General features: G+C 41.7%; 5 protein-coding genes across 7 annotated transcripts in view; 2 read left to right on the top strand and 3 right to left on the bottom strand.

Moving 5' to 3' along the window:
* Nucleotides 1-611, top strand: part of LOC109534950 (centrosomal protein of 97 kDa) — a 4319-nt gene extending 3708 nt beyond the window's left edge. The window contains exons 15-16 of the mRNA XM_048661129.1: nt 17-160; nt 214-611. Coding sequence (XP_048517086.1) covers nt 17-160; nt 214-270 — 201 coding nt within the window. The 3' untranslated portion in view covers nt 271-611. The remainder of the gene's footprint in view (nt 1-16; nt 161-213) is intronic.
* Nucleotides 612-683: 72 nt separating this feature from the next.
* On the bottom strand, nt 684-4698 carry LOC109534951 (xylosyl- and glucuronyltransferase LARGE2). Of its 2 annotated transcripts, XM_048661123.1 has the most exons (12): nt 4255-4698; nt 3931-4200; nt 3662-3879; nt 3156-3238; nt 2991-3101; nt 2798-2933; nt 2548-2700; nt 2190-2486; nt 1982-2134; nt 1747-1926; nt 1321-1544; nt 684-1266 (listed from the first exon to the last, which is right to left on the bottom strand). In XM_048661123.1, exons 1-12 carry the CDS (start codon nt 4307-4309, stop codon nt 816-818), a joined length of 2331 nt encoding a protein of 776 aa, XP_048517080.1. In that variant the 5' UTR covers nt 4310-4698; the 3' UTR covers nt 684-815. The 2 variants fall into 2 exon arrangements, with proteins under 2 accessions (XP_048517080.1, XP_048517082.1); XM_048661125.1 differs by lacking the exons at nt 3662-3879; nt 3931-4200; nt 4255-4698 and adding an exon at nt 3336-3651.
* A 360-nt stretch (nt 4699-5058) lies between these two features.
* The window catches only part of LOC109542026 (nuclear pore complex protein Nup58), a 30353-nt gene continuing 9015 nt past the window's right edge, over nt 5059-26396 (top strand). Inside the window, exon 1 of the mRNA XM_048670130.1 lies at nt 5059-5178. The gene's annotated coding sequence lies outside the window, so the exon portion shown is untranslated. The remainder of the gene's footprint in view (nt 5179-26396) is intronic.
* LOC109534957 (odorant receptor 9a-like) lies at nt 5637-7238 on the bottom strand. Its single transcript, XM_048660605.1, has 8 exons — nt 7226-7238; nt 6928-7175; nt 6535-6869; nt 6277-6483; nt 6123-6222; nt 5971-6069; nt 5762-5917; nt 5637-5703 (listed from the first exon to the last, which is right to left on the bottom strand). The coding sequence occupies exons 1-8, from the start codon at nt 7236-7238 to the stop codon at nt 5656-5658; spliced, it is 1206 nt and encodes a 401-aa protein (XP_048516562.1). The 3' UTR covers nt 5637-5655.
* On the bottom strand, nt 7701-25940 carry LOC109534953 (protein kibra). Of its 2 annotated transcripts, XM_048670118.1 has the most exons (10): nt 25553-25940; nt 16916-17025; nt 16364-16458; nt 13125-13233; nt 12914-13073; nt 11305-12843; nt 10043-10229; nt 9536-9986; nt 8841-9471; nt 7701-8607 (listed from the first exon to the last, which is right to left on the bottom strand). In XM_048670118.1, the coding sequence occupies exons 1-10, from the start codon at nt 25678-25680 to the stop codon at nt 8433-8435; spliced, it is 3585 nt and encodes a 1194-aa protein (XP_048526075.1). In that variant the 5' UTR covers nt 25681-25940; the 3' UTR covers nt 7701-8432. The 2 variants fall into 2 exon arrangements, with proteins under 2 accessions (XP_048526075.1, XP_048526076.1); XM_048670119.1 differs by lacking the exons at nt 16364-16458; nt 16916-17025; nt 25553-25940 and adding an exon at nt 14443-14707.

Raw genomic sequence — 26396 nt, 5'->3', positions numbered from 1 at the left:
CCCGTTCCAAAGGCAGTTTCAGCAACAACATCGGCCCTCCTCTCTGCCCCTGCCAGTCTCTCAGCGGAAAAAGGACAGCGTCGACAACACCAACAAAGAACTTCAACAGTTTGCGGACACTTTAGTAGACGGCGTGATCAAGACAGTGTCCGAAAGCCAGGTGAACGCTTCAAAGCCCCTTGTCGCTTGCCGGTTTAACAGCTCTTCTTTCAGGACACCTTGGACGTGGCCCCATTGGAGGACGATCAACCCTCAGCCGACAACACATAACAGAGTAGAAGTCCGGGTTGAAGCAACGAGACACTGATGGACAATGTTCAGCCAGCTTTTTTAGCTATTAAGTAAGCGAAGCTACTTAATAGCTAAAACTACGCTAGATTTCGCTTCGAAGAAACTTGTACAGTATTGTGTCGTTTTTACTTTAATTGTCACGGAAAAGGTAAGTACCAGTAGCGTGAGTCTATTGCGAAACCAAAGATATTATGGAGCTTTAAGTCGGGCTGCAGCTCGAGTTTTTTTTATGTTTTTACGCACTCACATTGATTAGTTATTTAAGGTTCGATCCTGTACGTTTTGCTTGAGGATATGACGCATTAGAAATCTATTAAGTAGTCCGCAGTTTTCATGTAGTACCTAAACCCTTCAACCACGTTTTGTGGATTCCGATGAATTGAAAACGCCAGTTTTATATTCGTGATAGTTTACTAAAATAACAAAAAAATATACAAACGCAAGTCACATATTTACTTCAACGACATGTTGGAAAAGGGGATCTTAACAATTAACAAAATCAGCTGGATGTTGCTCAATTGAATTCAATGCTCCAAAGCCACCAAATCCTCATCCATTAACAAAGTAAAATTATCAGTCACCGTGGTAGTACTTTCATGCAAGTCCCGAAACTTCCGCTCCTCCTCATTGTACTCATAATCCAGCTCCTCACTAGACGATTTGTCGCTTCCCTGCTGCCTGAGAGACGCGTTAGGTCTGGTTTTCATCACGGTTAAATTGTAGGGATGTTCGCTTTCATAGAAATAGTAGTTGTAGTCTGGTTTTTCTTGTTCCTTTGCGATAGGCCTGCGTGGTTCCTTTCTCCCTTCGGCCTTTTCCTTGCCACCCCACACTAGGAAGAAATCGGTACTGTCGTAAACACTAGTGGAGGATTCTTTGGAGACTGCGCGTTTGCTGCGCAAACTATCCGAGTAGTTCTTTTTGTACTTCTTTGAAAGCTCCCTAATGAATGTTCGCTTCAGCGTCTGGAGGCATCTAAAAGTTTTTGTTTTCCATAAAACCGCCCTGGAAACTTACCACAAGGCCTACCGTTGATAGAGGGGAGACTGGCGATATTTCAGGTTGTCGCAGCTGGGTTTGTGCGCTTGATGGACGATGAAAACATCAGATAAAACGGTGAACTCATAGTCTTGCGCCTCCAGCTCCATAATGTGCTCCACTTTATTCCAACCGAAGCCCAGAAATCTTTCATCGAAGCCTATCACGTCGCTCCTCACCACTATGTAAGGCTCGTAGTGGGTTTGCCATTTTACCTAAATTGTGTTCCATGTCAGTGCCTTGACGATCTATTTTAACTTTGTTTAAACAATGTTTTTAATAAAGGCGGCCTTCACTGTGCCCCAAAAGAAACCCTGGGCACATTTAAAGGGATGCAGCTTATTTTTCTGAGACTCATGTTTTATCAGCTTCGATATTGTCGTATATATTTTAAAGGGAAGACTCTCAATCCACTACCTGATATGGTGCGTATTCCATTTGCCATCTTGTATAGTCAGTGGCAGCATGCCCGGGCGCCCAACTCGCTTCCTGAAAAGGCCGAAACTCCTTGCGTTCCAAAGCTTCCAATAGCTTGAGCTTGTTTTCCGGCATCGTCAAATTAGGTCCAATTGCTTCAAATGCTGGCACCACTAGCGCCTGAAAAAATCCATATTAAACCGCGCCCTTTTTCCTTGACTCTCACGCCTCGCACCTTTTGCTTCAAATCTCCAAAGTTTTTCAGGTTGTCTCTGAGCAGCTGATAGAGCAGCCGCATCGGAACAAAGTCCACATCCACTAGGAAAACAAACGGCGTCTGCACGTGCTTTAGTCCGGTGTTTCTTAAAGTGTTCGTCGGGTAAAACTCCTGTTGAATACGAGACTCAGACATCGTTAATGGTTAGTTGAAATGGGCCACTCACCCCTTGCTTGAACACCACGTGATAAGCGATGTTGCTTCGGCTGCTCAGTAGCTGAGAATCGCTGAGTAGATGAACTACCCTGGCAAACTGAGCGTCGCTGAGATACATGGTGAAGCTAATGGGGCCTGGCCACAGTCTAGCTATGTTATCTATTAGGGAAATGCGGTCGAAAGATAAATGGGTAACGTAGGTAATATCCGAGCTATCGGACGTTACTTTGTGTTCCATAACGAAGAGCAGAGTTCTAAACGGTACTTCAGGCGGCAGCGTGAATCGCTGGCAATCTGAGGGCTCAACCTGTAATTTGTAGCATGTTGTTCTATCTCCATCCAATGGAACATCTTTAGCTTAAGCATACATTTAGTTGGGTTTTCCAGTCGTCTTCACATATCATGGGGTAGCTTCGAAACCAATTGCCATTCATTTCGAAAACTGAGTTAGCCAGACCTCGAAACAGCGCCCCGTCGTTAGTCGCAACCGCAAACTTCTGCGGTGAGTTCCAGTGGATTATCTACAACCCGACTTGCCTAGTATTTTTTTATTTCGCGTATTGGCTTCCGTTTGCCTAGTAGCTGCCTGGAACTGCGACCCCCAAAATAGTAATTTACCTTTGGTTTGAATTTGCTATAACAGGTGCTGCTCGTCGAAAAGCTGCTCATTTGAGTATTCCAATAACAGGGCAGTTTGTAAATAATATCAGGGTGCTCTTTGATGAGGGCATTCAAAATGTCCTGGTCTCCTAAGCTGCAAAATCAGTGACTGATTGCAGTGAAAACGGAACGAAAATGCTCAAAACCTTACTCAGTTTGTCCATAAGTCAGAGAGTATCGCTTGGTCAGGTTTACCCATAACAAATCCCATTTGAGGCGGTTCATTTTCTCAAAATCATATAGCATAACTCCGGAATTGAAGCTACAAATGGTTGAAATTCAGGGACATTTCCAGAGGAATGGACTGACAACTTACCCAGTTCCCAGGGCAGGCCAAGGGCGCGACTGGCTCAATTGGCCCAAGTAATACGGGCTTTGGTTCTCTCCTATTCCTATTGCCTAGAAATTGACGGGAGTTTTTTGAGTTCGGGTTTTTACTTGCGCTTAAAGACTTGGATAAAACGGCTTGATTGAATGTTAATTGATTTACTCGGACCTTTTCAATTTGCAATGCATTCATGAGTTGAAAACCAAGGCTTTCAGACAATGTAGTTGCTCCTTCAAGGTTTAACTGATTAACTGATTAACTGATTAACTGATTCTCTGTCTGAAGTTGATAGAAATCCCCAATAACAATTGAAAAAGTTGCGATTGAAGATGTCATCAATTTGCAGTAGTTAACAACTCAGACACTTATCACAATCAACCACTTCGCTTTATCCTGCAGTTCATTGTAGTCTCATTCAACCTAAAGCAGCTCACAAAAGATGAACGTTTTGCCCATTTAAGCAGCATATTCAATTATGGAACCCTGCTGCATACCTGCTCACTGTTAAACTTCTTAAAAAGCCTCCATAAGCCATGAATATCGTCATTAATTATAAGATCAGTGTCTAAAACTAGGAGCTTGCTGGTAACATTGGCAGGCACCACTTTATTAAACACCAACTTTAGCAGCCCATAGTTGCCGGAGTAATGAGTATTTTGAACCCATCTCACGTCTGTTAGCCACTGGTTCATGTCGTAAAAAGACACATTGACTGAAAATTACTGTTTTACTCACCATTGCGGTACCAATGTGGGCCACCTACCTTGAGGCAGGTTCCAAGACTTAAACAGCACGTTCAAAACGGTCCCCGATTCGTTACTGATTAGGATATGGAAGTGAAGAGAGTTGGACCGGTATAAAAGCATGCTTTTTAGCAGGGCGTGAAAGTATGTGCTGGACTTCACCCCCGAACAAACCACCCCTATGTGGATAATTTCGCAGAAATCGCGCGGCTTGAACTGCTCATCTTTGGCTGTAGAAGTATGGTACAGGTTTTTGGCAAAGTGCCCCATTAACTTCGGCTTTACGCTGTCTAGAAATAGGGCTGCTGGAACGCTCTCTTCGCGCCTAACACTAAAAGCCTTACCTCTTGAACTGTTGCTTTGAATGTAAAGAAATATGGCACAGCTCAAAGCGAACATGACCAACAACACTATCCATGATCGGTTAAATCTATGGAACAATCCATGTCGCCGTTTGTAGAGAATTTTTATGGCTCTGACGATGTTCAGCGGAAACAAGGTCTGCTCTGTTGTATACGTTGCAGCGTCTGCCAGCACTGCTTTTCGCGCTTTACCTGCATCAAATGTGACATAGAATGTTTAATTGAACTACAAAAGCCCCTAATTTATAGGATTTAATAACAATTGCTCTTTTACAACCGTAACATTTGTTCTGTTGAGCTGTTGCCTATTGTTATGTCTCTGATTCTTATAACCTTAATTGTCTTCTTTACAGAACATCCCCCCTGGGGGGATATTTTGTGATCTTCTTCGTCACCCAACCCCCGTCAAGGTTTGCGAATTTTTTAAAGAGCAATTTGGCTCATATTATTTTATTGAAAAATCATCAATTTGATTTTATTACTTGTTTTATTATTAAACGAAGAAAATATATTATTTTGAAATAAACTAATTAAATTTTATTTTTAGTTTGACGAAGACTGAAACGTTTTCATAAAGCGCTACTAAAATTTCTTCCCTTTTAAAATAATCTATAATTGAAGAGATCTTTCGTTTTACGCTCACAAATCGATAAGATTGTTTACAATTAGTTTTTATCATTACAGCGCAAAGGGCTGTGACGTCTCGCCGAAACCGGAACAGCCATGCGGCATGTGGCGCCCTCCAGCTTTGATTGTTGGTAGTCCCATCAGTCATCTGGTAACCGGTAAATTTTTGTCATAATGGTTCAAAATATTCTTTAAAGCGGGCAGTTTTGGTGCTGAAGTGCGAATTTAGGTTTCAGTTACGTTTAGTTCAGTGGCTGGTCTCCTCGATGCAGTATTTAGGTAAATGGTTTGTTAACCCTCATAAAATGTTGTGCACAGCGCAGCCCCTTTGACCCCACGCTCCTCTGTAGTCCTAAACGGACACTATGCTTGCCAGGTTATGTAAGGGGATTTCACCAGATTGCGCTCATTTTGCCGTAAACTGCTCTCAAAGTAATCAGTTTCCAAAGAAACTCCTCAGCATACTTGAGAGTTTTCAATAGGTTAAAGGGGTTGAGAAAAGTTTCCAATTCTAACATGGAGTAGCGCCATGTTGAAAGTTGCATTCCAAAACGTTAAAGCGGAGTTTTAAAAAAATAAGTTACTAATTTTTTTATTTCTGTTGCAGGTAAGTGCTGCATTAATTCCCCCTACTAAGCATGCATTTTTAGTTGGTAAGCACCAATTTGCCAAGGTGTACTTCATTGAAACTATAACTAGTTGATATATTTGCATAATACATATATAATTAATACTAAAACTGACCCGTTTGGGTATTTAAATCTTCATCATAATGCACATATACGAGTACAAGGCCTTGTAAATCTACAAAAAGCGCAATTTTTATTCCAAAACAACCAGCCGTTTGAGCTGGAACACTTACTTGAATAAGAGCTGTAACTTTGACTTGCGCTATTGGCCCGATAGTCATTGCCAACGGCTTCTGAGCTCGGATACAAATCATTTGAAGCGTTCTGAGCGTGCGGGGCGAGTACGTATGCCAGTTTCCCATGAATAGGCTGTCGGCCATGTTGCTACTCTAAAAATTACTCTTTTCTGAACTGTTTGAGCCTTCTGGCTGGTTTCTTATACCTCAACAACGATCATGTGGGCAGCCTGGTAGGTCAGAATCAGTTGAGTGTTGAGGGTGGTGAAATAGGAAAGAACTGGCAGTTGTTGAATTAAGGGCAGCTGTAAAAACCGCCCAAGTAAAGCTCAGCTTGAGGTTGCATTGGAGCACTTACTTGAAGAATCTGATAGGCCAGTAGAGAGAGTTGGAAAGATGAAATGAGAAAGTTTAGCAACGTGAAGAACTGCATGGTGTCGTTTAGCCGTTTAACGAAGCTGAAATTTTGCCTTAAAAGAAATGGCGCAACACGGGTAGTAATGAATACCTACTCAATTATCTGAAGATGCTCCTTCACCAGCACTTTCAGCAACAGAAACTGCGCCATTTCCTGATCAACAGTGTAAAGCTGCTCGTATTCCTCGCCATAGTCTGAAAGGTTGATGAAATAGTGTTGGATAATCTGAAAGCGCACCTTTATAAAGTTGAGAATGCTGATGTACAAGACCCCGCAATATACTATATACGAGTAGCCGATCCTAAAAAAAATATGTAGCTTTATAGCATTAGAACGCGTGATTGAAACTCACAGACATCCAATGAATTGCAGCAAATAGGCTGCCCAGTAGTACTGGTTGGGGTCAAAAGGAAACCAACTAAACACAATGAAGTAGTGGGCTTGAATGCCGGTTTCGTTATTAAACGCCAAGGGAATAAGCGCATTGCCTACTAGAGGCGTAAGAAAGTAGAGGGAAATTCCTACTGTGCCCATCACAGTGTAGCTTAGCACCACTTTCCTATTTTCGTTCGCGTTCTTCATATACAAGCGCTTCACCTTCTGATTGTCGCTCTCAAAGATTTGCTGCTCTTTTTCGTTGATTTCCCTTATCAGTCCTCTCATTGTAGCTGACTTGAATATAGCTACCTAAAAAATGGGCTGATTTAGAACATCCTTAAGAGTACATGAACTGATGATATGCGACCTTATAGGCATTGCTCATATATTCGATCACGATGCCCATGCTGGACGCAGTGGTCAAATAATTTTCCGACCAGGTCAATATGGCCAAAGCAGCGCCGCTGATATTAAAAGCGATGTAATAAATAAACGTAGTTAGGAAATAGAGCTCATATAGCTTCTCTAACCAATCGCCACGATTCAGAGGCCATATGCCTAACATCAGTAGCATTTTTCGGGCGAAACTCAAGTGGTAGACTGCAGGCGGATTGTCTGAAAAATTTCAAGCAATTTAATCGCTGCTAGAATAGGAAAATACCTACCTTCCAGGGCCATTTTTGGACGGAAAGTGCTCAATAAGATAAGATAAAGTATCAGCTTAATAAACGTGCTTGCTCTATGATTGTATAATATATGCAGCCATTACCTACATTTGCCCTTTAATTAATATCCAGAATATTTGAGTATAAGGTCTATGGTTGATTAATAATTCATTTACCTCAGAAGTATTTTTAAAATCTATTATTAAGGACAAATTGACAAAGAAATACTTGGGAAAATTGAAAGCGTACTACTTTTCCAAGTAACTCCATGAATTTCAGTTGATTAAACCTAAAGTTGGTAACGATCATTTGAAAAAAAGTGCTCCAACTCTCCCTGCTTTACTACAAGTGTCTAAGAAACGGCCTTTATTTGCAGTCGTGCCAGTATTATCCAATTATGTGAATATACAAACTCAATCCATTCTTAAAAAACACATTTTATTTAATATGAATTAGAATAATAAATACAATAATGTCCAATTTAGAATGTATATTTTGTTTTTACAAACATCAACTAACTCTTTGTATATTACATTTTAAAATTAATATAATAATTATTATTTACATAATGTACATTATAAAAAAATCACGAATAACCATATTTTATATGAGAAAGCTAAATAACAAAAATAAAGTCAACTAATATAGTTGACGTGTATAAAGGGCCCCTTTACGTGCCTATGACGAACAGTTTGGGTCTGTACAGACGAAACGGTGGTCCAAATGGTGTTCGCCAAAGGCACCAAAAAAGCTATGGCTTTTGAAGTGTCAAAGTTTGTATCATTCAAAAAAAGCGCCAAAGGCTTCTCGCGAACAATTCCATGTTAACAATATTATAAGAGTATGGTAACAAAGTATAAAAGAGATTGTACTAAAATATAACAGTGAACCGCGCTAACCATGCGCACTTATTCCATCCTATAAGATTGAAAGAGTAACAATTAATTACTAGATCAACGCACTGTCGATTGAAGTTTAGTTTCGTCCAGACTCACCGCACTTGTCCAACTCACTTAAACGTCGACGAAACTTTTTGCTGAGTATATTGAAAATTTGATCAGATCTAAAGGCACTGCTACATCACATTTAAAATTGGTTTCTACTGCATAGGGACACTGTTTGGAAGAACAATAACCTAAACTTGCTCTAACTAGTCAATGTCGATAAATTAAAAGGAAAATAAATATCAACTACACACAGACAGGCTTCACACCTCTACACCCAAAGTTCGGTCAACGACGTAGTCAGATGCGAGGCCTGCCTCCTTGCCCTCTATGCTATCACTGTCCTTACTGCTTTGTTCTGGATTGGCTGGGGAAGACTCTTCGTCGGGCAAAAACGGCACAGTCATCTGTGTTCTCGTGAAGAACGCCATCTTCTCCCTGAAAATACAGATAGTTTGTTATAAAGCTTCTTAATATATTGATGGGGAAGATCATTCCGTTAAGGGGTTTACTTGGATAGTACGGGTAAGCAAAGAGTTCAGTTGTTGGCAATCTGAGAATAAATGCGCCTTTAATAGGAAATTAAGAGAATTTATTTTTCCCGTATGCTCCAAATACCCCTAGAGGAATAGCGCCAATTTTGAATCACCCCTTGTGTTTCAGTTACTTACTTGAAGGAAATAATGTCGGGCTTTCCATTGCCTGCTTTCGTTTTGCGCAGCTTGTAAATCTCGCGCGAGACCTTGCGCAGCATTTTTTCCACCCGCTTTTCCTCTTGCGTTTTGGTCGGTCGCTCGGCCTCCGCCACCAGACTCTGGAACTGCTGATTCTCCAGCATGAAAGCGGTGAACTCCGTGTTGCCCTGCTCTTTGGCAACCTCCAGGCGCTGTTTCAGTTCGCGCAACCTCAGCACCTCTGAAGTGAGGGTTTCGAGGCGGGTGTGTTGCGCCTGCAGATCCAGCTCCAGGTCAATGGAGGTTCGGGGAGTTTGGGGAATATGCGACTGCGACTTGCTGGTGCTCAGCTGCGCCATCGAGCAGGACGGTCTTCGGTATCTCAGCGATCTGCGCTCGACCGCATGCCGCTCGAAAGGTTTGCTGCCTCGCCTGTAGAGCGGCATTGCGCTGTCGCTGTCGCTGCGGTTCAGTTTGCAGATGTATTCGTGCTTCGACACGTGAGCACTAGGTGAGAATGTTTGGCTGCGCTTGATTGGCCCCCGATCATCCAGACCGCTCTGCGCAGCCAGTTTCATTTGCTTGGCTTGTTCCGGGTAGAATGCGCATTCGGTGTTGGTTTGCTTGTCTGTTTTAAACATACAAAAATCTCTTCTAGAAGAATTCTTGGTTGAAAACCCGCAGGCACTTACCAAGATACCGCTCCTCGTCGATGTCGTGCTCGTGTACGACGTCTAACTTTTCGTTCGGCCGGAACTCAAGCGGCCGGGCCTCTTCCTCCTCCTCCTCCTCCTCGATATCGTCCTCCTCAGAGTCATCAGCGCTGTCGTACTCAGCGGTTGTTTTCAGGCAGTTGTACAACTCGTCGAAATTCAGATTAATGCCCGTCGGAACCACAGTTTCCTGGTTTCTCGTCAGCGTGCTGGTCTGGGAGGAGATTATGGTGGAGTCATCAGAACTCTCCTCCTTGCCTGTTTGCCTGTCCATCATTTCCTGCTTCTCTCTGCTCTCTAAGTGTCGATCGGCTTTTTGCTTGATCGACTGCTCCACGTACTGCGGCTCCTCCAATAGGCTGAGGATGTTGTACCATTTCTGCGTCGTTGCTTGCACGTTAAAGTCGGCCAGGCTCACTTGCGCGCATCCCTGAAAAAAGAAAGTTTTGAGGAGTTTGCACAGTTTGCAAAGGAACTAACACGTACCACGCAAATATCGGGCTGTCCATCGAATCGACTCCATACGTTCACCTGTAACGTCTTAGTGCATATCTTGTTGGCGGGCACTGGAATGTTGAATATGTCACCAAAAGTTGATTTTCTCAGGTCCTTCACTGGCTTCGAGCTGAATGTCTGCGGCGGGCTTGCCGGCAGAAGGGCCGCTTTTATATGTCTGAAAATTAACAGAATGGCAACGGTTAGAGCAAAAGGGAGTTTTTGGTGTTTTCTGTGTGGGAAAAGAAACAAGTGCAGATCAGGGCGCCTCTACTAAATCCACATGTAGATGATTAACATTGCACACTAGTAAAAATGGTATGAGTAAAAAATGGACTATTGATAGCCGGTTACCTAGTTGAAAACCTCAAAAAGTGGGACACTGTATAAACAAATGATGCGAGGTATTTCTAAAGGGTCCAAGTGCCAGAATTATAGTTTGAGAAAATGTCTTAGATGACCGAATATAAGATGTATAAAAAGGAAATTAACGCCTATTTTACCTAATGTGATCCAAATCGTTAAAGGTTGTTTTTGTTCTTACTAACATTGGGTTTTCTTAGGATATTTTTTCCAACAAACTTGAAATGTTAAGTTTACTCGTGTTTAAGAAAGGCTCTAAAATCTTTTGCGAATCAATCAGTTTTCCTGCATAGTAATTTCTTTTAATTGCTGTATAAATCACACGTATCAGTTTTCGGACGCCCGAATCGAAGATATGGAAAATCTTTTAATACGGATGAATAATGCTATCAGTCATAAAACATATGGATATTTACGTTTGAAAGCCAAGTGAAGACGATTTACATTGAAATCAGTGCTTAGTTTGTGCCCGCTATAATGGTTTTCCTCCACTAAACACCTACTGATATTTTCTTGGTTTAGTTGACTCACCTCTTGCACTTTGCGTTTTTTTTTTACAAGAAACAGACAAGTGGCTTTTATAAATCGTAGAAAGTTCTAATTGCGTATCCGATAAACACACTTGCCGTTGGCACATAGAACGAAAAGAAAATTTGCAAAATGCAATTAAAATTTGAAGACAGCTTCATCTATCAGACGATAAAATAAATAATTTTATTAGGAATTTGAACTTAAAACCTTTCCTAAATCACGAAGCATAGCGCATAGACAATTTTTATGATAAAGCCAGGTTTTGTTCAAGATGGCCTTTAGACCCTCGAGGAATATCACGCTTCAAACGTGTGATCTAATAATCTGAAACGTCTAAAACATCCATTAGAAGTACTTACACTTCAGATGCATCCGGTATGAACAGGGCACTCAAGTTCCTCGCCTTTTCCATTGTAACGTTCAGAATGCCATCGTTGACCACATATCTTATCTTAATTTGTACTTGCGCCGTGTCACTGTCCAGACTGGACCCGAACACACCCGATGCCCTTCTTCGATTAGAGGCCTCAAAGACTCCAGAATCGCCGGCCACCGATTCGTCGCTGACCGCTGCTGAGACCGAGCGCGTATTGGTGCCCGATGAGGAGGTGCGCGAAAGCGCGGGGCCTTGCAACATCTCGTCCAACATCTGGTCCAGGACGGGTGGTGGAGTTTCCGATATAGGAGACAAGGGGGCCTCGCCTGAGCTTTCGTATGAGTAGCGGCTGGGCCTGCCTAAGCCGGAGCCTTGCGACATGTTGGTGGCCTGCGCTTCCAAAAGATCGGTGAGGGGCGATAGACTAGGGATGGACACCCTTGGTGGCATGTAGTTGATGTACTCGTTGCTGCCATTGCTGGGTATCCGCAGTTCGACCAGTTGATCCGACTGCAACTTCCGGTCCTTTTCCACCTGCTCGTATGTGGGTGGCGGTAGGAGACAGGGCAGGTTTTCGTACATCGGAGACACTGGCGGCGATACGGATGACAGCGAACTTCTCGGTGATAGTGAAGGTTGTGATCGCACCGGCGATGGAATATGCGAATTGTCGTTCTTCAGCAGGCGTTCTACGCGACGATGCAAATCTGCCATGTCCACGTTGGAAGCGCCGATGCATTGCGGTCCGCCATAAATGTCCGTGAAACTCAGACCGGAGCTCAGCGAACCCTTGCTACTCGTCGTAGACAGGGATCCTAAGCTACTGCTGCTGCTCACTGACAGCGTGCTTGCCGACAGAGTCTTCAACTGAGACTCCAGATGCGTCATCTGTTTCAAGCCATCCTTGAGCTGCTGCAGCAGCAGCTGCTTCTCTTCGTGCAGTCTCAGTCTATCGGCAATTGCCCTATTGGACATTTCCAGGGCGTTGTTCAGGTCCTGCTCCAGTCTTCGACACTCCTGCTGAATATCGCACATCTCCTCCTTCGAGCGCATGCGAGGCGTGATGCTTCGCAACTCTCTAAGCAGCTGTTCCTTTTCCTGGAAAAGTAACAGTCTGTCCTTGTCCGACTCGGCCTGTCCTGGTTGCACTTTTTCTTCCAGATCGGCCAGTTTCTGTTGGATGGTTTGGATGCGCTTGCGAGCCTCATCGTACTCAAGGCGCATTTTCGCCATTTCAGCCAACCTGGTGCCAATTGGGACTAGTTCACACGATAGATCAGTCTGAGATGCAGTGCTTAGTTTCTCTTGAGGTAGGCTTAGGGTGGACACGTCCGGCGAGCTCTCGGACAGCTGCAATCGCGTTAGGTCGTCTTTCAGCTTGGCCAGCGATTGCATCAGTTCAGCCTTTTCCTTTTCTCCCGACGACAGCGATTTTTGGATGTTTCTCAGTTCGGCCATGATCGCTTGCGCTTCTGCTATGTTGTAGCACGTACCTTGACCCATGCTAAGTTTCTGCTCCACACTGGAAACACAAATAAATACCCTCAGCAAATATGTCCAGAAGAGCTGAAACCCTCAAATAAGGTACTTACTTGGCCAAAGTCTCCACTCCTCTTTGGGTGAAATTCATTTCGTTTCGGATTTGCTCCAGCTCCGATTTCAGTCTGGATACGCGGTTTTTGGCCATGGCCACGTCGGATTTGAGCAGGTCCGGGTCGTACTTGGTACTGATTATGCTCGTTGTCGAACATACTGAAAATGGAACCTCAATCGTTTTTCTCGCACGGTTTTTCCAGTACTTACAGCTGGTTCGCGACGTTGTTAATGTTGCCAGCTCGTTGTTGAGGTGGTTGTACTCGTCCTGTGCCAGCATAAGTCTTTGGGATTTCACTTGGTAAATATCTTTCTTAGCCTGTAACAGAAGACAACCGGTTAGGATGATACGCATAGACGCCTTTAGGCAGATACGTCAAATGCATCTCTATTATTTGATGTAATTATTCGCAGACACCGGCTGATAAAATACAAGGTCTTATAAAGGGCGCGTAAGAGAACGCGACTTGCATAAGTAGCAATCCTAAGTTGTCACCATTTGGTATTAGAATTATAAAGGACTAGTGATGAGCAAAGCAACATCAAGACCAAGACTTGCGTCTAGCATGTTGAGTATTGGTCTTGGAGTGTACCTGTAGGTTGTGATAACCTTGTTTTGATTGGGACCACTGTGGTTGCTTTCCAAGCCAAATGATCGATTTGCGCCTTTGATGCCGCTGTACACACGCGCTTGTTCCCGATTTAGTGCCAATGAAATGGGCAATTTATTGAAGTTCATCTTCTTGGCCGTCGTCGACTTTACACTTGGTTATTGTTCTCGCAATAAATTCGTGCAATTTCAGTAAGACGGACATAAATTACAATGCGAATTCTGTTGTTTTGTGTAGGTAACGATGTATAGATCCGAGCCCTAGAGCCGAATTCTTTGCTTATGCGTCCAAAGTAGCTACTCTTCTTTATTAAATTGCTGAACTTATTGCATGCAACACATATTTTCAATATCTGAAATGCAATAAAAAGAAAAAAAGCCAATTTCCATACTCCAGATTCTCAACAGTGGAGTTAATCAGATGTTACCTTCCTAGAGGTAAAGGACAGGCAAATTCATGTGGTTATACAATTTCTGAGAGACATGGTTTGCTTCCAATATGACAGGCGGTTAAAGTGAAGCAACCAATAAACAATTTGGTCGGGTTTTAATTAATGGCAATCAGTGGCGGTGGCGTAGCGTGATCATTGAATAACAGACTTGTGGAGGCGTAACGCATTCCTTCGCAAATAGATGACATGCAGCAAACACCTTACAAGGCAGAACTTGTACGAGACAATGGCTAGAAGAAAAACGCGCGAATATAATCGATTAATAGACACGGGTGATTTTTAATTAGCAAAGCTGGGCCTACGCTGCCTGATCGGCACATTTGCAAACAAAAGCACAGTACCAAAAGCAGAGGCGTGGAATCAAATGTTAATTGTGTATTTTTCTATGTATGGAAGACACCGATTCACATGGTCAACATTGGTAAAGACCCCAATTTACATGGTTAAAGCTAGCGCCGTCACTTACAATGACTTCGAATCCAGGCAGGGCGCCAGAAGTGTATCGTTTGGGGTCCCGCACTCCGATTCGCACCCCATAATTGCCGACAACATAAGAGGCTGGTAAAGTTAAAAAATGCGACGATCGAAGGGGCTTTGTCAATGGCAAAGTGGTGTGAAGTGGCTCATCTCCTCTAGCCCATGGAAACGAATGCACCCGAAATACCGCGGGTGGAGCAGTGTGGTGCACGTAACACAAAGGCCACATCTCCATCTCGACTGAGCCGGTGTGGTTGTCGGTCCGTCGGCCTTGGTCCGTCCTTCAGGCGGAACCCTGTTGAACCTCTCGGTTCCCCTCCTGACCGATGATGATGGCCCGGGCCACTCTAATTTCCGTGTGCATTCCATCGGGTCGGGGGCAGAGAGCATTGTTTCGGACCGTCGGCCGCCGCACGGCTGCATCTCCTGGGCTTAATGGCAGGCCAACATGAGCGTCGCCAAAGGGTCAATAAGAACGAAACGGCCTCTCAGATCCTCCCCTAGCCTAACGCTGCTCAGACTTCTTGTTAGAGCCTTTGAACTGCGGGGCGACCAACAACGCGGTTATTGTGTGAAAGAGCCTCCGTCTAAGTTGTAGAAGGAATTGAACGGAGCACGCCACTGTACTCATCCGCATCGTGGAATTTACCCTTGGCCGGCAGCAAGCCAGATGCGGGGCAAAGAATGAAGATTCAAGATAACGCAAGAATACGGTTTTTTATTCCTTTTGGGATTTTTTGTTGGCAAGCGAGACCAGACTTTTAATGCATTTTTTCCTTGGAGCCGACCACAGTTCGGCCAGAGTGACGATTGCGCCGTCCGAGCCTTGAGCGCTCGTTCATCTTTTCCATTGTCTGAATGAGACCTCAGTTCGACAGATGTCAACGTTATCGCCTAAACCGTTGTCAGTCAAATGACAGTCCTCAAGCATCCGAAGCCAATGTCGACCTGTTGATGGCCCGGCTCAGAAATCAGAAAGCGCAGCCGGCCCGATCCAAAGGAATTTTGCGTTCGGCCATCATCGGTCCATGTCGGTGGAATGTGGTGGCCTGCTGAGATCGTGCGGCGTAACACAGGTAGCTACTGCATCGCGCTGTTTGTAACCCTTCTCCTCCGCGCCTCTTCGTTTTAATAGGCCCCACACTCTCTGCATAAACGCCGATATCGAGGCATGTTATAGTAGTGAGGACATTGACGTCCCAAATTGTTTTATCTATGACAGCGGGGACCGCATTCCTTTTCGATCTGTCATGGTGCACTTATGCAACCCACAGTAGCACGCACAAGTATGAGCGGCGATGATTGTTAACAGCAAAAAAATACTGACCTATTGGCAATCGCCCACTCCTCTGGTGTTTGATAACAAAAAAAATCGACAAATACTGAAGGTTTTGAGTCCCATTCGAAAAAAAATGCAAATAATTTGAAGGTCAATGAAGATGAGGACAACCACGAATGCTTCATGGGATGGGAGCTGTGCTTCCTAAGGCAGATGATCGGGAGTAATGGATATCAAAACCATTGAAGAGTTCCAAAACAGTGACAGTTGGCACAAAACGTTTGGGACATGAACAAGTAAGTTTGGCGGATAAATGGCAAGTTGGGACGCCCCTGGAGATGGTATGGGTAAAGAGAGAGCAACAGGTCGGGTTTCTCTTCCACCTCCGGTCCTTTCTTCGTGTAGATATGAAGTAGGCTGCGGGTATAGACAACACCGGTAGCTGGTACTCAACTTTTGGAATTTTAAGTAGGCAATAAAAAGGCATTATCAATTTAAGTCGGAGAGCTCCATAAACATATAAATATGATGAATCGCTTAAGAGCATCTAGTAATGGCTGCTAATGTTGCGAAGCAGAAAATATTTTCTGATGTTAGAACGATAGGTGTTAAGGGCCTATAACGTACGTACCTCTAAAACATCTTGAGCAGTTTGCAAATAGTCCCTCAGCATTGCCTCTTGAACGGCCCTCCATTCTTGTCGTGGATCTTCCAGTTGTGTTGATTCTGAAAGAGAAATAGTAGATGTTAAGGAACTGCATAAAAATGAGACTAGGCGGCGTCGTAAAGGCATGCATGAAGAAACGAAGTTGATGGCGTCGGATTTAATCGGCGACACTATATCCGCCTAGGGAGACGACAGTGGAATAATTATTACACGTATTTATGAATTATTTATCTGGTATTTAATACCTTTTTGCTTTTTTCCCATGTGAAGAATTGTAAATATGTTCTGATTGTAATACCGATTTTTTCACGGTCGTGGTTGCAAGCAACCACATTCCGGAAATTCTATTAGGGCTGAAACCGGCATACGAGCGACTTGTAGATTAATTACAGATACGGCGCTGTTTGCGCAGTAATTTAAAATAGAAACGCCAATTCTATGCGCATTCTAACTACAACTGTCCGCTTCAATCATCGGCACATGTTGTGTCAAACTAGTTAAATGAGTGCAACTTACGATTCACGTGGTTAATGTAATACGGCCCAATTTGTCCATCATACGCTTCTTCCCATCCAAGAGGCAATTCGTTTCCAATGCAGTCTGCAAACGTCTGTGGTTTTGTATATCTGCAAGCAAAAATTTGTTCCATTAAATTTAACTCTTAATAAGTTACTAATTACTACAGGTAGAATTGGCGAACTGGCGCCCAATTGCCGGCTAACCGTAATTGCCTCCAGTTCCCATTAGCGATTTATTCACACCTACTTTCCTGATTATCAGAAAATTGAGCCAACGTAATTTACATTATTTGATAGGCTCAAAAATTACTTTACACCGAAGCGAAAGATCAATTGGCTAAAAGCAATGAGAACTGTTCTTATATAATTCGTTGTAAAACCTACTACCTAGGTTACACGCAGGTGTTTATGCACTTTCTGAATTATTGATGGAGTAAATGCAAATTAACGGCGAGCATAATTCATAACATTTCTGCATACTGAAAGTCCGTAAGCGATACGCGAAATGGCCACTCGCTCGAAATAAAACAAATAGATTTGCCGCTGTTTTACAGGGCCTGACATTTAAACATGTACCATGCATGTACGCAGGAGAATTTTATCCATTTTTTAAATTATTATACGACTTTCACTTCGCCGCCTAATTGGATTTGGATTGACCGAAAATGGCCGCTGAACTACTGATCAGTCATCTTCATTCATACGTAGACAGCTGTCTTAGAATGATTTATCCAAATATTCGCCGGAATTTGGGTCTGTATTTACGTCCAGTGGCGTAATCCAGGAAAAACCCTTGATTTATCGCTACAATGATGAGCGAACTGAGCTTAAAATAACCAAATAACTCAATCAATAAACTTTATCATTTTGCCACCAAATATCACTGATCTCACTTAATATCTAGTAAACACGCCACTTTCTACATAGGTATTTAAGAAAATTGGAATATTTCAAGGTCCGAAGGTAGCCTCAAGGCTTCATAGCTCTTATCAGTCGTAAATTAAAATAGCAAATTGTGCAGGTCATTAATTAGGAAAATTGTCACTGTCAACCAATAAACAAACGTAAGAAGATGCCAATGTCAAACAGTGTAAGATCGGTGCTTTGATGCTGGGCGGTCTTTCCAGTGGTACCCCAGGATGTTTTTTCCCGGTGATCCAATCTTGGAGAATCGCTCCCCGCAACATTTTTAGTGCGCATAATAATGGTCGGGAACGGTGCGTGCCAGAGGGAGACCGACGGCGAGCACGACTGAGACGCCGGTACCATCGGAATGCGGTGACGGTCGAGGCGCTGTTGCCGCAACCTCGGCGAGATTTTTTAAATTTTTTACGATTATAAGCGGCGGCATTGAATTCAGGTTTTTCAGTATTGGGCGGGTTTGTGATGGAAGTATGGAATTTAAATCGTCCCCATGCAAAGCGGCGTCATGCGAGTGGGTTGTCACCAAATAGTACAACGCAAATAATGGTCGAAGTTTTCGCTATTAAATTTCTTGACCTGGTCATTGACTGTCATGATGCAGATTTTTATTTGACATTTATTGACAACACGGGCACTGGACTTATGTCACTGTAGTTGTGCTAAGTCACTTCTACACACGAGGTAATAATAATAGAGATGGTCGTAGTGGGCGTGGTCATGTTGACAAGTTTGTGGACCCAAGATCGATGAGCAGCGCCTCAAGATGACTAGGTAGGTATGCATTAAGGCATTCACGTGCCGGAGGCCCAATTGTGAGAATTTTCAATTTTAACGCAACTATACAGGCGACAATGTATATTTTCGGGTCGAGCATCCCAGGAATGTAGTGTGAAAAATAAAACCATAAACGACTTAAATATAGACCCTCATCAACCGGAGGAATGTTAAATACCTTCGGAAAAAATGGTATGCGTGTAATTCGAGACAGATGTTTTATGTTTTTTTCTTCTGCCGGTTTATTGTTTTGACAGCTGGATGATGCCTCTCACAAAGGCATTTCTCGACAGTCGAATTTCTTCTGCTCGGATGTTGTTGGCTTTTCGGATCTTGATTGAAAAGAAGGAGGAAATTGACTCGGCCGGTCAACAAAGAAAAAGAAGATTAATTGCTCGACTCATTGTTGGACCTTGTTTCTAGCAGTACTAAGGGTTTCCATCAAGGAATGGATTGACGTTGGATACTCATTAATAATCGATAATTTTGAACCTGAGGAAGGGAGCGCCGCTGTAAAAGAAACGTACCCGCTCTGTGCAACCATAAAAGCTGAATTTTTACATTCAAGAAATTCTTCCGAAGCCATATATAAGCGCACAGATTGCCAGGTATCTCGAATCAGAATTCTCCGCTGCAAGCAAGAACTGGTGAAATGTGGACGGGGGGAATGTGGAATATCGGATAAAGAAAAAGAACGAGAACCTGCCGTGCATTAATAACCGAAAATCGAAATATTGCCAAGATTAGGAATCGCTTCGAGACATTCCAACTGAAATCGGATCAAATTTTATGCCAAGTGTGCATTCCAATGGCGCGGATAGTGTCGGGTTACCCGATAACCTTTACGAAGGCCAGTTGAACAATCTGCAGCTTATTATGGCCGTGCCTTGCCTGAAAAAATAATACCTACAGCCATTTATGATGTCACTCTCCGAATATGTTTATTACTGTAATTATTCTGCATTGTTTTCATTTTGCATTCCGATCGTACCGGCTTCACAATGGCCTTGGGACATGGTCAGCATCGTTTTTTGCCCTCAAATTGCCAAGAATCCCACTAAGCGCGATATTTGCTATGTATTCTAGATACGACGTCGACTATACATAATAGTTTTTCATTGCTCACTCCGATTAAGGGAAATGACGAAGCCACTCAATCCATGCCAACTACGCTCTCAAATACTCTTAATATAAAAGAGGACATAGGTATACTATTAAACTGTCAATGTTAAGTATCAAGTCCAGTTACCTACCTATAAGTTGAACGTAAGACCACTAGGTTATCTTAAGGTAACAGCCAGTACTGAGTCTAGTGAGCGTTGCAAGACGAAACGAGTTGGTACCGTATTTCGTACCTTTAAACTTTAAAGTTGTATTAAGCGAGAATGTTGCAGGCCAGGATAAAGACAACTGATAACAATAACACCATAAAAGGTGACAGCTGGGCAGTGAGAGAGCACGTTAGATGACGGTTGAGTATGACAGGCACCAGTAGCAGCTACTAGTTTAGCATCCAGTAGCCAAAGACAAAGCCCGATGTAATTAGATTAGAGCCAATAATAGGTGGATACATTCTAGCAAAATAGCGCAGTGCTATTGATGCGTGACCCATTGCAACAAACATTTCAAAGCCAATGATAAATGACTCATGGGACAGGCATGCCCATAATGAACTACATACCGCTAGTTCCGAGGGGTCCATTGCAATGCTGCCAATCGGAGGTTGTGTTTTGGACTGTGATGGCACTTGGGGGGTATTGTGACAAATTAATACGGAGCAGAGCTGAGCCACGCCGTTCGAGATGCAAATTTGCAACACGGCACACAACATATTATCACACTGCTATTTCGACATTTACATACAATGCGCTCTGCACATATAAAATAACAATTAGAATGCCGTTTAGCATTCGTAACGGGCGGTTGTTCAGTACGGGTTCCACTCTGCATTGTCAATGGATCCAACTGGAACAGTTGTTTTGATCCATACAGGTCACAAAGTTCATGTTAAGACCTAACTCATTTGCCACCAACAAGGACTGTCAATGTCAAACCACTAAGATGATTGTCAGACAATGTCAAATTGTGTTCGATTTATAACACGATTTTTCGATAAAACGAGAAACAGATCAAAAAGCATCTAGTAGTCTCTGCCTCATAAAAGAAATAATAAGTGCTGCCCGATGAATGAATGAACTAATTTATATATTGTTTAACCTGTGCTTCTATCAGTTTGTTTAAACATTAAAAAAATGCTGCGTCACAGTGATGTTTTGAATGAAAAAATGAGAAATGTATGCCTTAAAATGAGGAATATAGTGTGCACCAGATAAATTCATTCAACTAGCAATTCTTGCTGGAAGATATTTTTGATATCTCAAACCGCAACCTACTTAGAAACGTGTACTTCGCTGTAATCGCTTGGATGAAACTGGATGTTTCCGTCTCAAATGTGATAACAGACGTGTTGAGCACGAAGAGGAAGTTTTGGTTAAGTTGACCAGAATAGTATTTTTTTGGAGATTGTCTCATTTCTAGATGATGCAACGTTTACTGGCAAAATAAGGATTAGCAAGTAATCGGATTGAAATCGGCGCTGTGTAAAGTGAATCGATGTGAGCTGTGACAAATACGTATTGGTTGAAACTACATATAAAGACGGTAATACCTATAGAGGGCTAGGCAAGCTGCGCGATGCAACAGGCATTTGCTGGGGGTGGCATTGCTTAACTAAAGTGGTTAAGAAAACATTTGCCAATGGAGAAATGCCAAAAACTTGCCTAAGATCTACTTGGATATAATTGGTATTAATACCTAACGACGAATCAAGTAATTTTGTAATTTTGTAATCAAGTAATCAAGTAATTTGTAAGCGACTTTTGAACTTGAAATTTCATTAAATTTATATCCAAGGGAATCTGCCGATTGTCTGAAGGACCAATTGGTTGAACGCAGATTGGATATCGTAAAATTCGAGAAAAAGAAACCGGCATCCAAGCCCTTATGCAAAGGTGCATTTTGCGTGCTTTGTGAATTATCAAAAAACCTTCAATAATGTGAGACAAGCTTATTGAAATATTGATGCAAATTTGGCTGAACGTCGTTAATTGGTAATAATAACCAATTTATATTGGAATCGAACTTCATTGCTATCAATTTTCAACACGTGTGTGTTGAAGGAAGACTCGGAAGATTGTCTAAGTTAAAACAAGCTTATCTCAGAACGTATTGGACTTAGAACTAATGGGAGAATATACAGAAGTGTGCGATATGCGGACGACAGCACACTTTTGGCAGACAAAATAGGGGCTCACTTGGGGAGTACGAGAAAAGCATTTGAAAAGAAAAATTACGATCTTTAATGAAATTATGAAATTTTTTTATATTAAACAAATCCCCATCATTCAACGTTATTGATTCTTCAACTTTTTGAAGAAAATTAAAACTGGTAACGAGTTTTTTGCCATGACCAGAGCTTTTGTCAAGAATAACAAGCAGTTGTCAAATTTTTGTTGTGAAATCATACTAAAATTATAAACCTTGAAATCTGGGGCATATTATGAGAAATGGCCAAATATATTGTTTTAGCTTTTGCTGCAAAGGCAGGTAAATGGAAGATCATCACAGCTCAATAAAACACGGTCACGATTTTATACGAGAACTTAGGCCTGGGCAACACACGGAATTTTCACATCTAACAAAAAAAGCCATCAATATATTGCTTTTGTGCATACAATTTCTTGAAACTATTTGGTTGAAAACGTGAAAATCCGGAAATTTCGATAAAAACATTCCAGAGCGATGAGGGTGACGATTTCTTCAAATATTGATTATATGCTTTTGCTTTCTATGGTCGTTTTTTGAGATGACCTAAATTTTGCCGAAAAAAAAACAAGATAACTTTGTTTCGATTTTGTCCCAAATTCAAAGGTAAAATGGGTATTCGAAAAAGACGATAAAGAAGATCAAACTGTGAAGACGATTTTTCTTGTAAATCCATCTTTTACAGTAAAACGTTGGGAAAACACGCGTTGTCCTGATTAGTGAGAGTTTTGTTTAGAAATATTGACCTAAAAATGAAGAAACCGGAATTTAAATAAACCCAAATTATTCACAGCCACAAAAGTGACGAGTTTTCCAAATAATTGATTCTAAACTTTCACTTGTTCTGTTCGGGGAAATATTTCTGGGAAAAAATCCAGAAAAAATTATTAGGGTTTTGTCCAAAATGCGAAGCTGCAAAAGGTTCCAGAAATGTTTTTTACAAAGCTGTTTACGAGCCGAGTGTCAGTAAAATTTATTTTACAATTTTCACAGAAAATACCTGAAGATTGTCAGTATAAATAATATGTTTTTTTTTGCGTAGAAAGAATTGCTTAATAGAAACTTTGCTAAAATTGGAATGACCTGAAATTTTAAATAAACTTTAAAAATCTTCAAAGCGATGAGGGCGGCGAATTTTCTAAATTATTTTTTGTAAACTTTTGCTCTGGTCGTTCTTAATCTTAATTACTTTCGGTGAAAAACTGAATTATTTGGTTTTTGTGTCAAATTCGAAGCTGAAAAGGGTTTTCTAAAGTTTTCTGTAAACCGATGAATGAGGGAATTTGCGTTTTTGATTAAAAACTTTTGGTTTTGGATCGTTTTTTTTTGCGAAAACCTTAATATTTTTCGGGGAAAGACGGAAATTTTATTTTCGTTTTTTTTAAATTCCTACAAAGCTATAATTGTATCTTGTATTTTTTCGCGTAAAATACATCCAAATCGTCAGTATTTTTAAGTAAAACTCTACAAAATAGAGCGAAAGCAAAGCGAAAAAAAATTCAGTAAAAACTAAAAAACCACATTTTTTAAACCACAGTCTTCAGAGGAATGTAAGTCACGCGTTTTCCAAAACTTTATTATAAACTTTCGCTGATTCAGTTCGTTTTTTGTTAGAAAATTATTTGATTTTTGTCCTAAATTCGATGCTGTAAAGGGATTTCAAAACTTTTAACAAAGCGACGAAGGAGGCGAGTGTTCAAATAACATTTATTTCATAATTTTTCGCGAAAAATACCTTAAATAGTACCTTTGCTAAAACTGGACAATTCTGAAATTTTGAAGAAATGTTAAAAATATTATTGATAAATGACCCTTAAAATAAATCTAAAAATAAGTAAAAAAAGTCATCAACATTTCGCAGCAACGCAACTGAGTTAATGCGCCGGTGCATTGGGTTGGCGCACCAAGACATTTGCGTAGCATTGTGCTAACTCCTAAAAATTAATTGAGTTACCCAGGCCTACGAGAAGTGCAGGACTTTTTGGAGCAGCTGCTGATAAAGTATAACTGATAAGCTACACAAGAAAATAAACCTGGATCTTTCCAGAGTAATTGCAAAAGGGCGAATCAAAACTGCGATTGTTAACAGTCGGGAAAAAATTGGATTTCTCATTGTTAATGAATGTTCCAGAACATAGGACACTTAGAGGTGTTACGCCGCCTCAAAGATGGAAATAGAGGCAACTCTCAGGGGTAGGAAGTTGTGGCTCTTAAAGCCTTGAAATACCCAACAGTGTCTCTGTTGGACAGCCAATCTCGGTTGTAATGTTTGGTACGGATTCCTGAGCGGAGATTTATGGATTTGGAAGCCAGATGCCAAAATAGCGGCGCCGTAAATAATGCCCACACAAAACGGGTTTTCTGACGCCATGCCGTCTCTCTTCGATTACAAATTTTCCAATTAAAACACACTGTGACTGAAATGGAACCAAAAAGTGGATTATTGACTCCAGATCCAGATGTTGCCAAGCAGCAACGAATCGAACGCAACTAGCTAACACCTGTCGAAAACATCCAAGTTCAAAGAATCGATGGCATTATTATTATTGCACGGTAATATAAATAGCCGTTTTCCATTTACATGTCAATACCGGGAAAAAAATCTGAAGTAATTCGTTTGTTTTCCTGGTAGGCGATGGTCTGGGTTGCCTCACGCTGAATTACTCAGAAAAAAAGAATGCGTTCTAAGCCAAGGAAATTGTTTAGGGATTTGTAAAACTATACGTGGGCGAATAAAAGATTAGCCGACAAGATAATAGAGCGCCTATACATACGTATAGGTAAGTAACGTCAAATTTTGACAGATTGCATAACTCAACAAACCCACTAAGCCAATAGAGCTGTATTTGACGAGGGTTTATTCAATGTAATGGACATTACAAAAAACGCGTATTTAAATTCAAGAATGTGTTACGGAGGTTTGTTGAGGCACCAAGGTCTGCAGTAAGTACTTACAAAAATGGTGTCTTGGATGATTGGAGGTACACAGACAGATTGAGGTATATAAGACGAGCTGACAATATGAAAGAGGACTTAAATTTAAAAAAAGATTCAATTAATTAGCTAGTCATTATATGAGGTAATTAAATAGACAGACATGGAACAAGCGGCTGATACCGACCCTGCTTATTGTGTATCGTCTGGAATCGAAAATTTGCATTAATTTAACTGGTCCCCTGACGCAAGCCGCTCACAGAAAGATTGTAAATATTTTTAGATACAATAAATCTAATATTTATTCTCCGAAATGTGCATATTTTCCGAGCGGCGGCAGCACCTTTGCCGAAGGTTTTTAAATGTAATAAAATTCTTGCATACCTTTGCCGTTTCGAAAGCAGCATACCGACCATTCCGAGTGTGAGACATTTGGATAGTTTTACTTTGGGTTATCGAGTGATTGGGGGGAGGGCAATTGCAACGGGTTTAAGGCCTGGAAAGTGGGCGCTTGTTTGATGCGAGAAAAATCGACCGAAAACAAGTCTGCAAAGGTCGAGATATAAGCGGCGGATTAAATAGGGCAAGATTGGACAGTTGTATGGTATTGTCAACGATCAGATCTCCTATCGAGATGGTTCTAGGCCTTAAAATTGATGGAATGCGGCTCGGATCATACCTGTCTCTCGGGTCAATCCATGTCGTTTTCTTCGAATTGTGGTCAATAAAGTATATTTTCCCGTCGTAATCACGTCCGAAATCCCAACCATCGGGCAGTGGAATTTCGCCATTCCTTTTTCTAGGCATTATTTTGCATTAAAATCCATTCAACCCCACTGAATCCTGCGCGCACACACACACACCACTCTAACAACTACGCACGGCCATGTTGAATGTTGAACACATTATTATCAAGAACCACGAACGGTCGTGGACTAGTGACGTCATACCGATCCGGACCAATCGCACGGCTTTAACCTCGAGTAAGGAATGCGACTGACTAGCGTATTAAACACACCGAACATATAGCATACGTACGCTATATGTTCTCCACTGGGAAGTGCAAACTATTTAAAACGAACGCCTACAGTACCGCTCTTTATCGTTAATATTAATTAATACTACCTACTGATTTGTTCTTAATCGGTCGTTAACTCCGAAAAAATGCGGACAGGAATGCGCGACTGACTTCACTCCATTTTTTCAGCACCAGCAGCTTTAAATGTTTATGTCTTTTCCCTCCTAAACACCGCTCAACTATCATTAATACTTGGTTAGGCGCAAGCTTCCCTAGTTCATCCTGTTCCAGTTACAAGGGAGTTTTCCGCCATAGCCCTATTGCAACCAGTAAATTTTCAGATGTATCAATATTAACAAACTAATTAAAATGACAAATATTAGAGAAAAGCTAAGAGAATGTCCGTCGCCACCTATTCCCTTACTGGGTCACTTAGATTGTAGATTTCGACTGACCAATATTTGCTCTATTCTTGACTATAACGACAGTAACAGTTTATTTGCGC

This window comes from Dendroctonus ponderosae, unplaced genomic scaffold, assembly GCF_020466585.1.
Source record: "Dendroctonus ponderosae isolate FM_Combo_2020 unplaced genomic scaffold, Dpon_F_20191213v2 Dpon_F_20191213_1, whole genome shotgun sequence".
Classification (NCBI taxonomy): Eukaryota; Metazoa; Arthropoda; class Insecta; order Coleoptera; family Curculionidae; genus Dendroctonus; species Dendroctonus ponderosae.
Note: the sequence above shows the minus strand (reverse complement) of the source record. Positions and strands in the feature narration are given on the sequence as shown.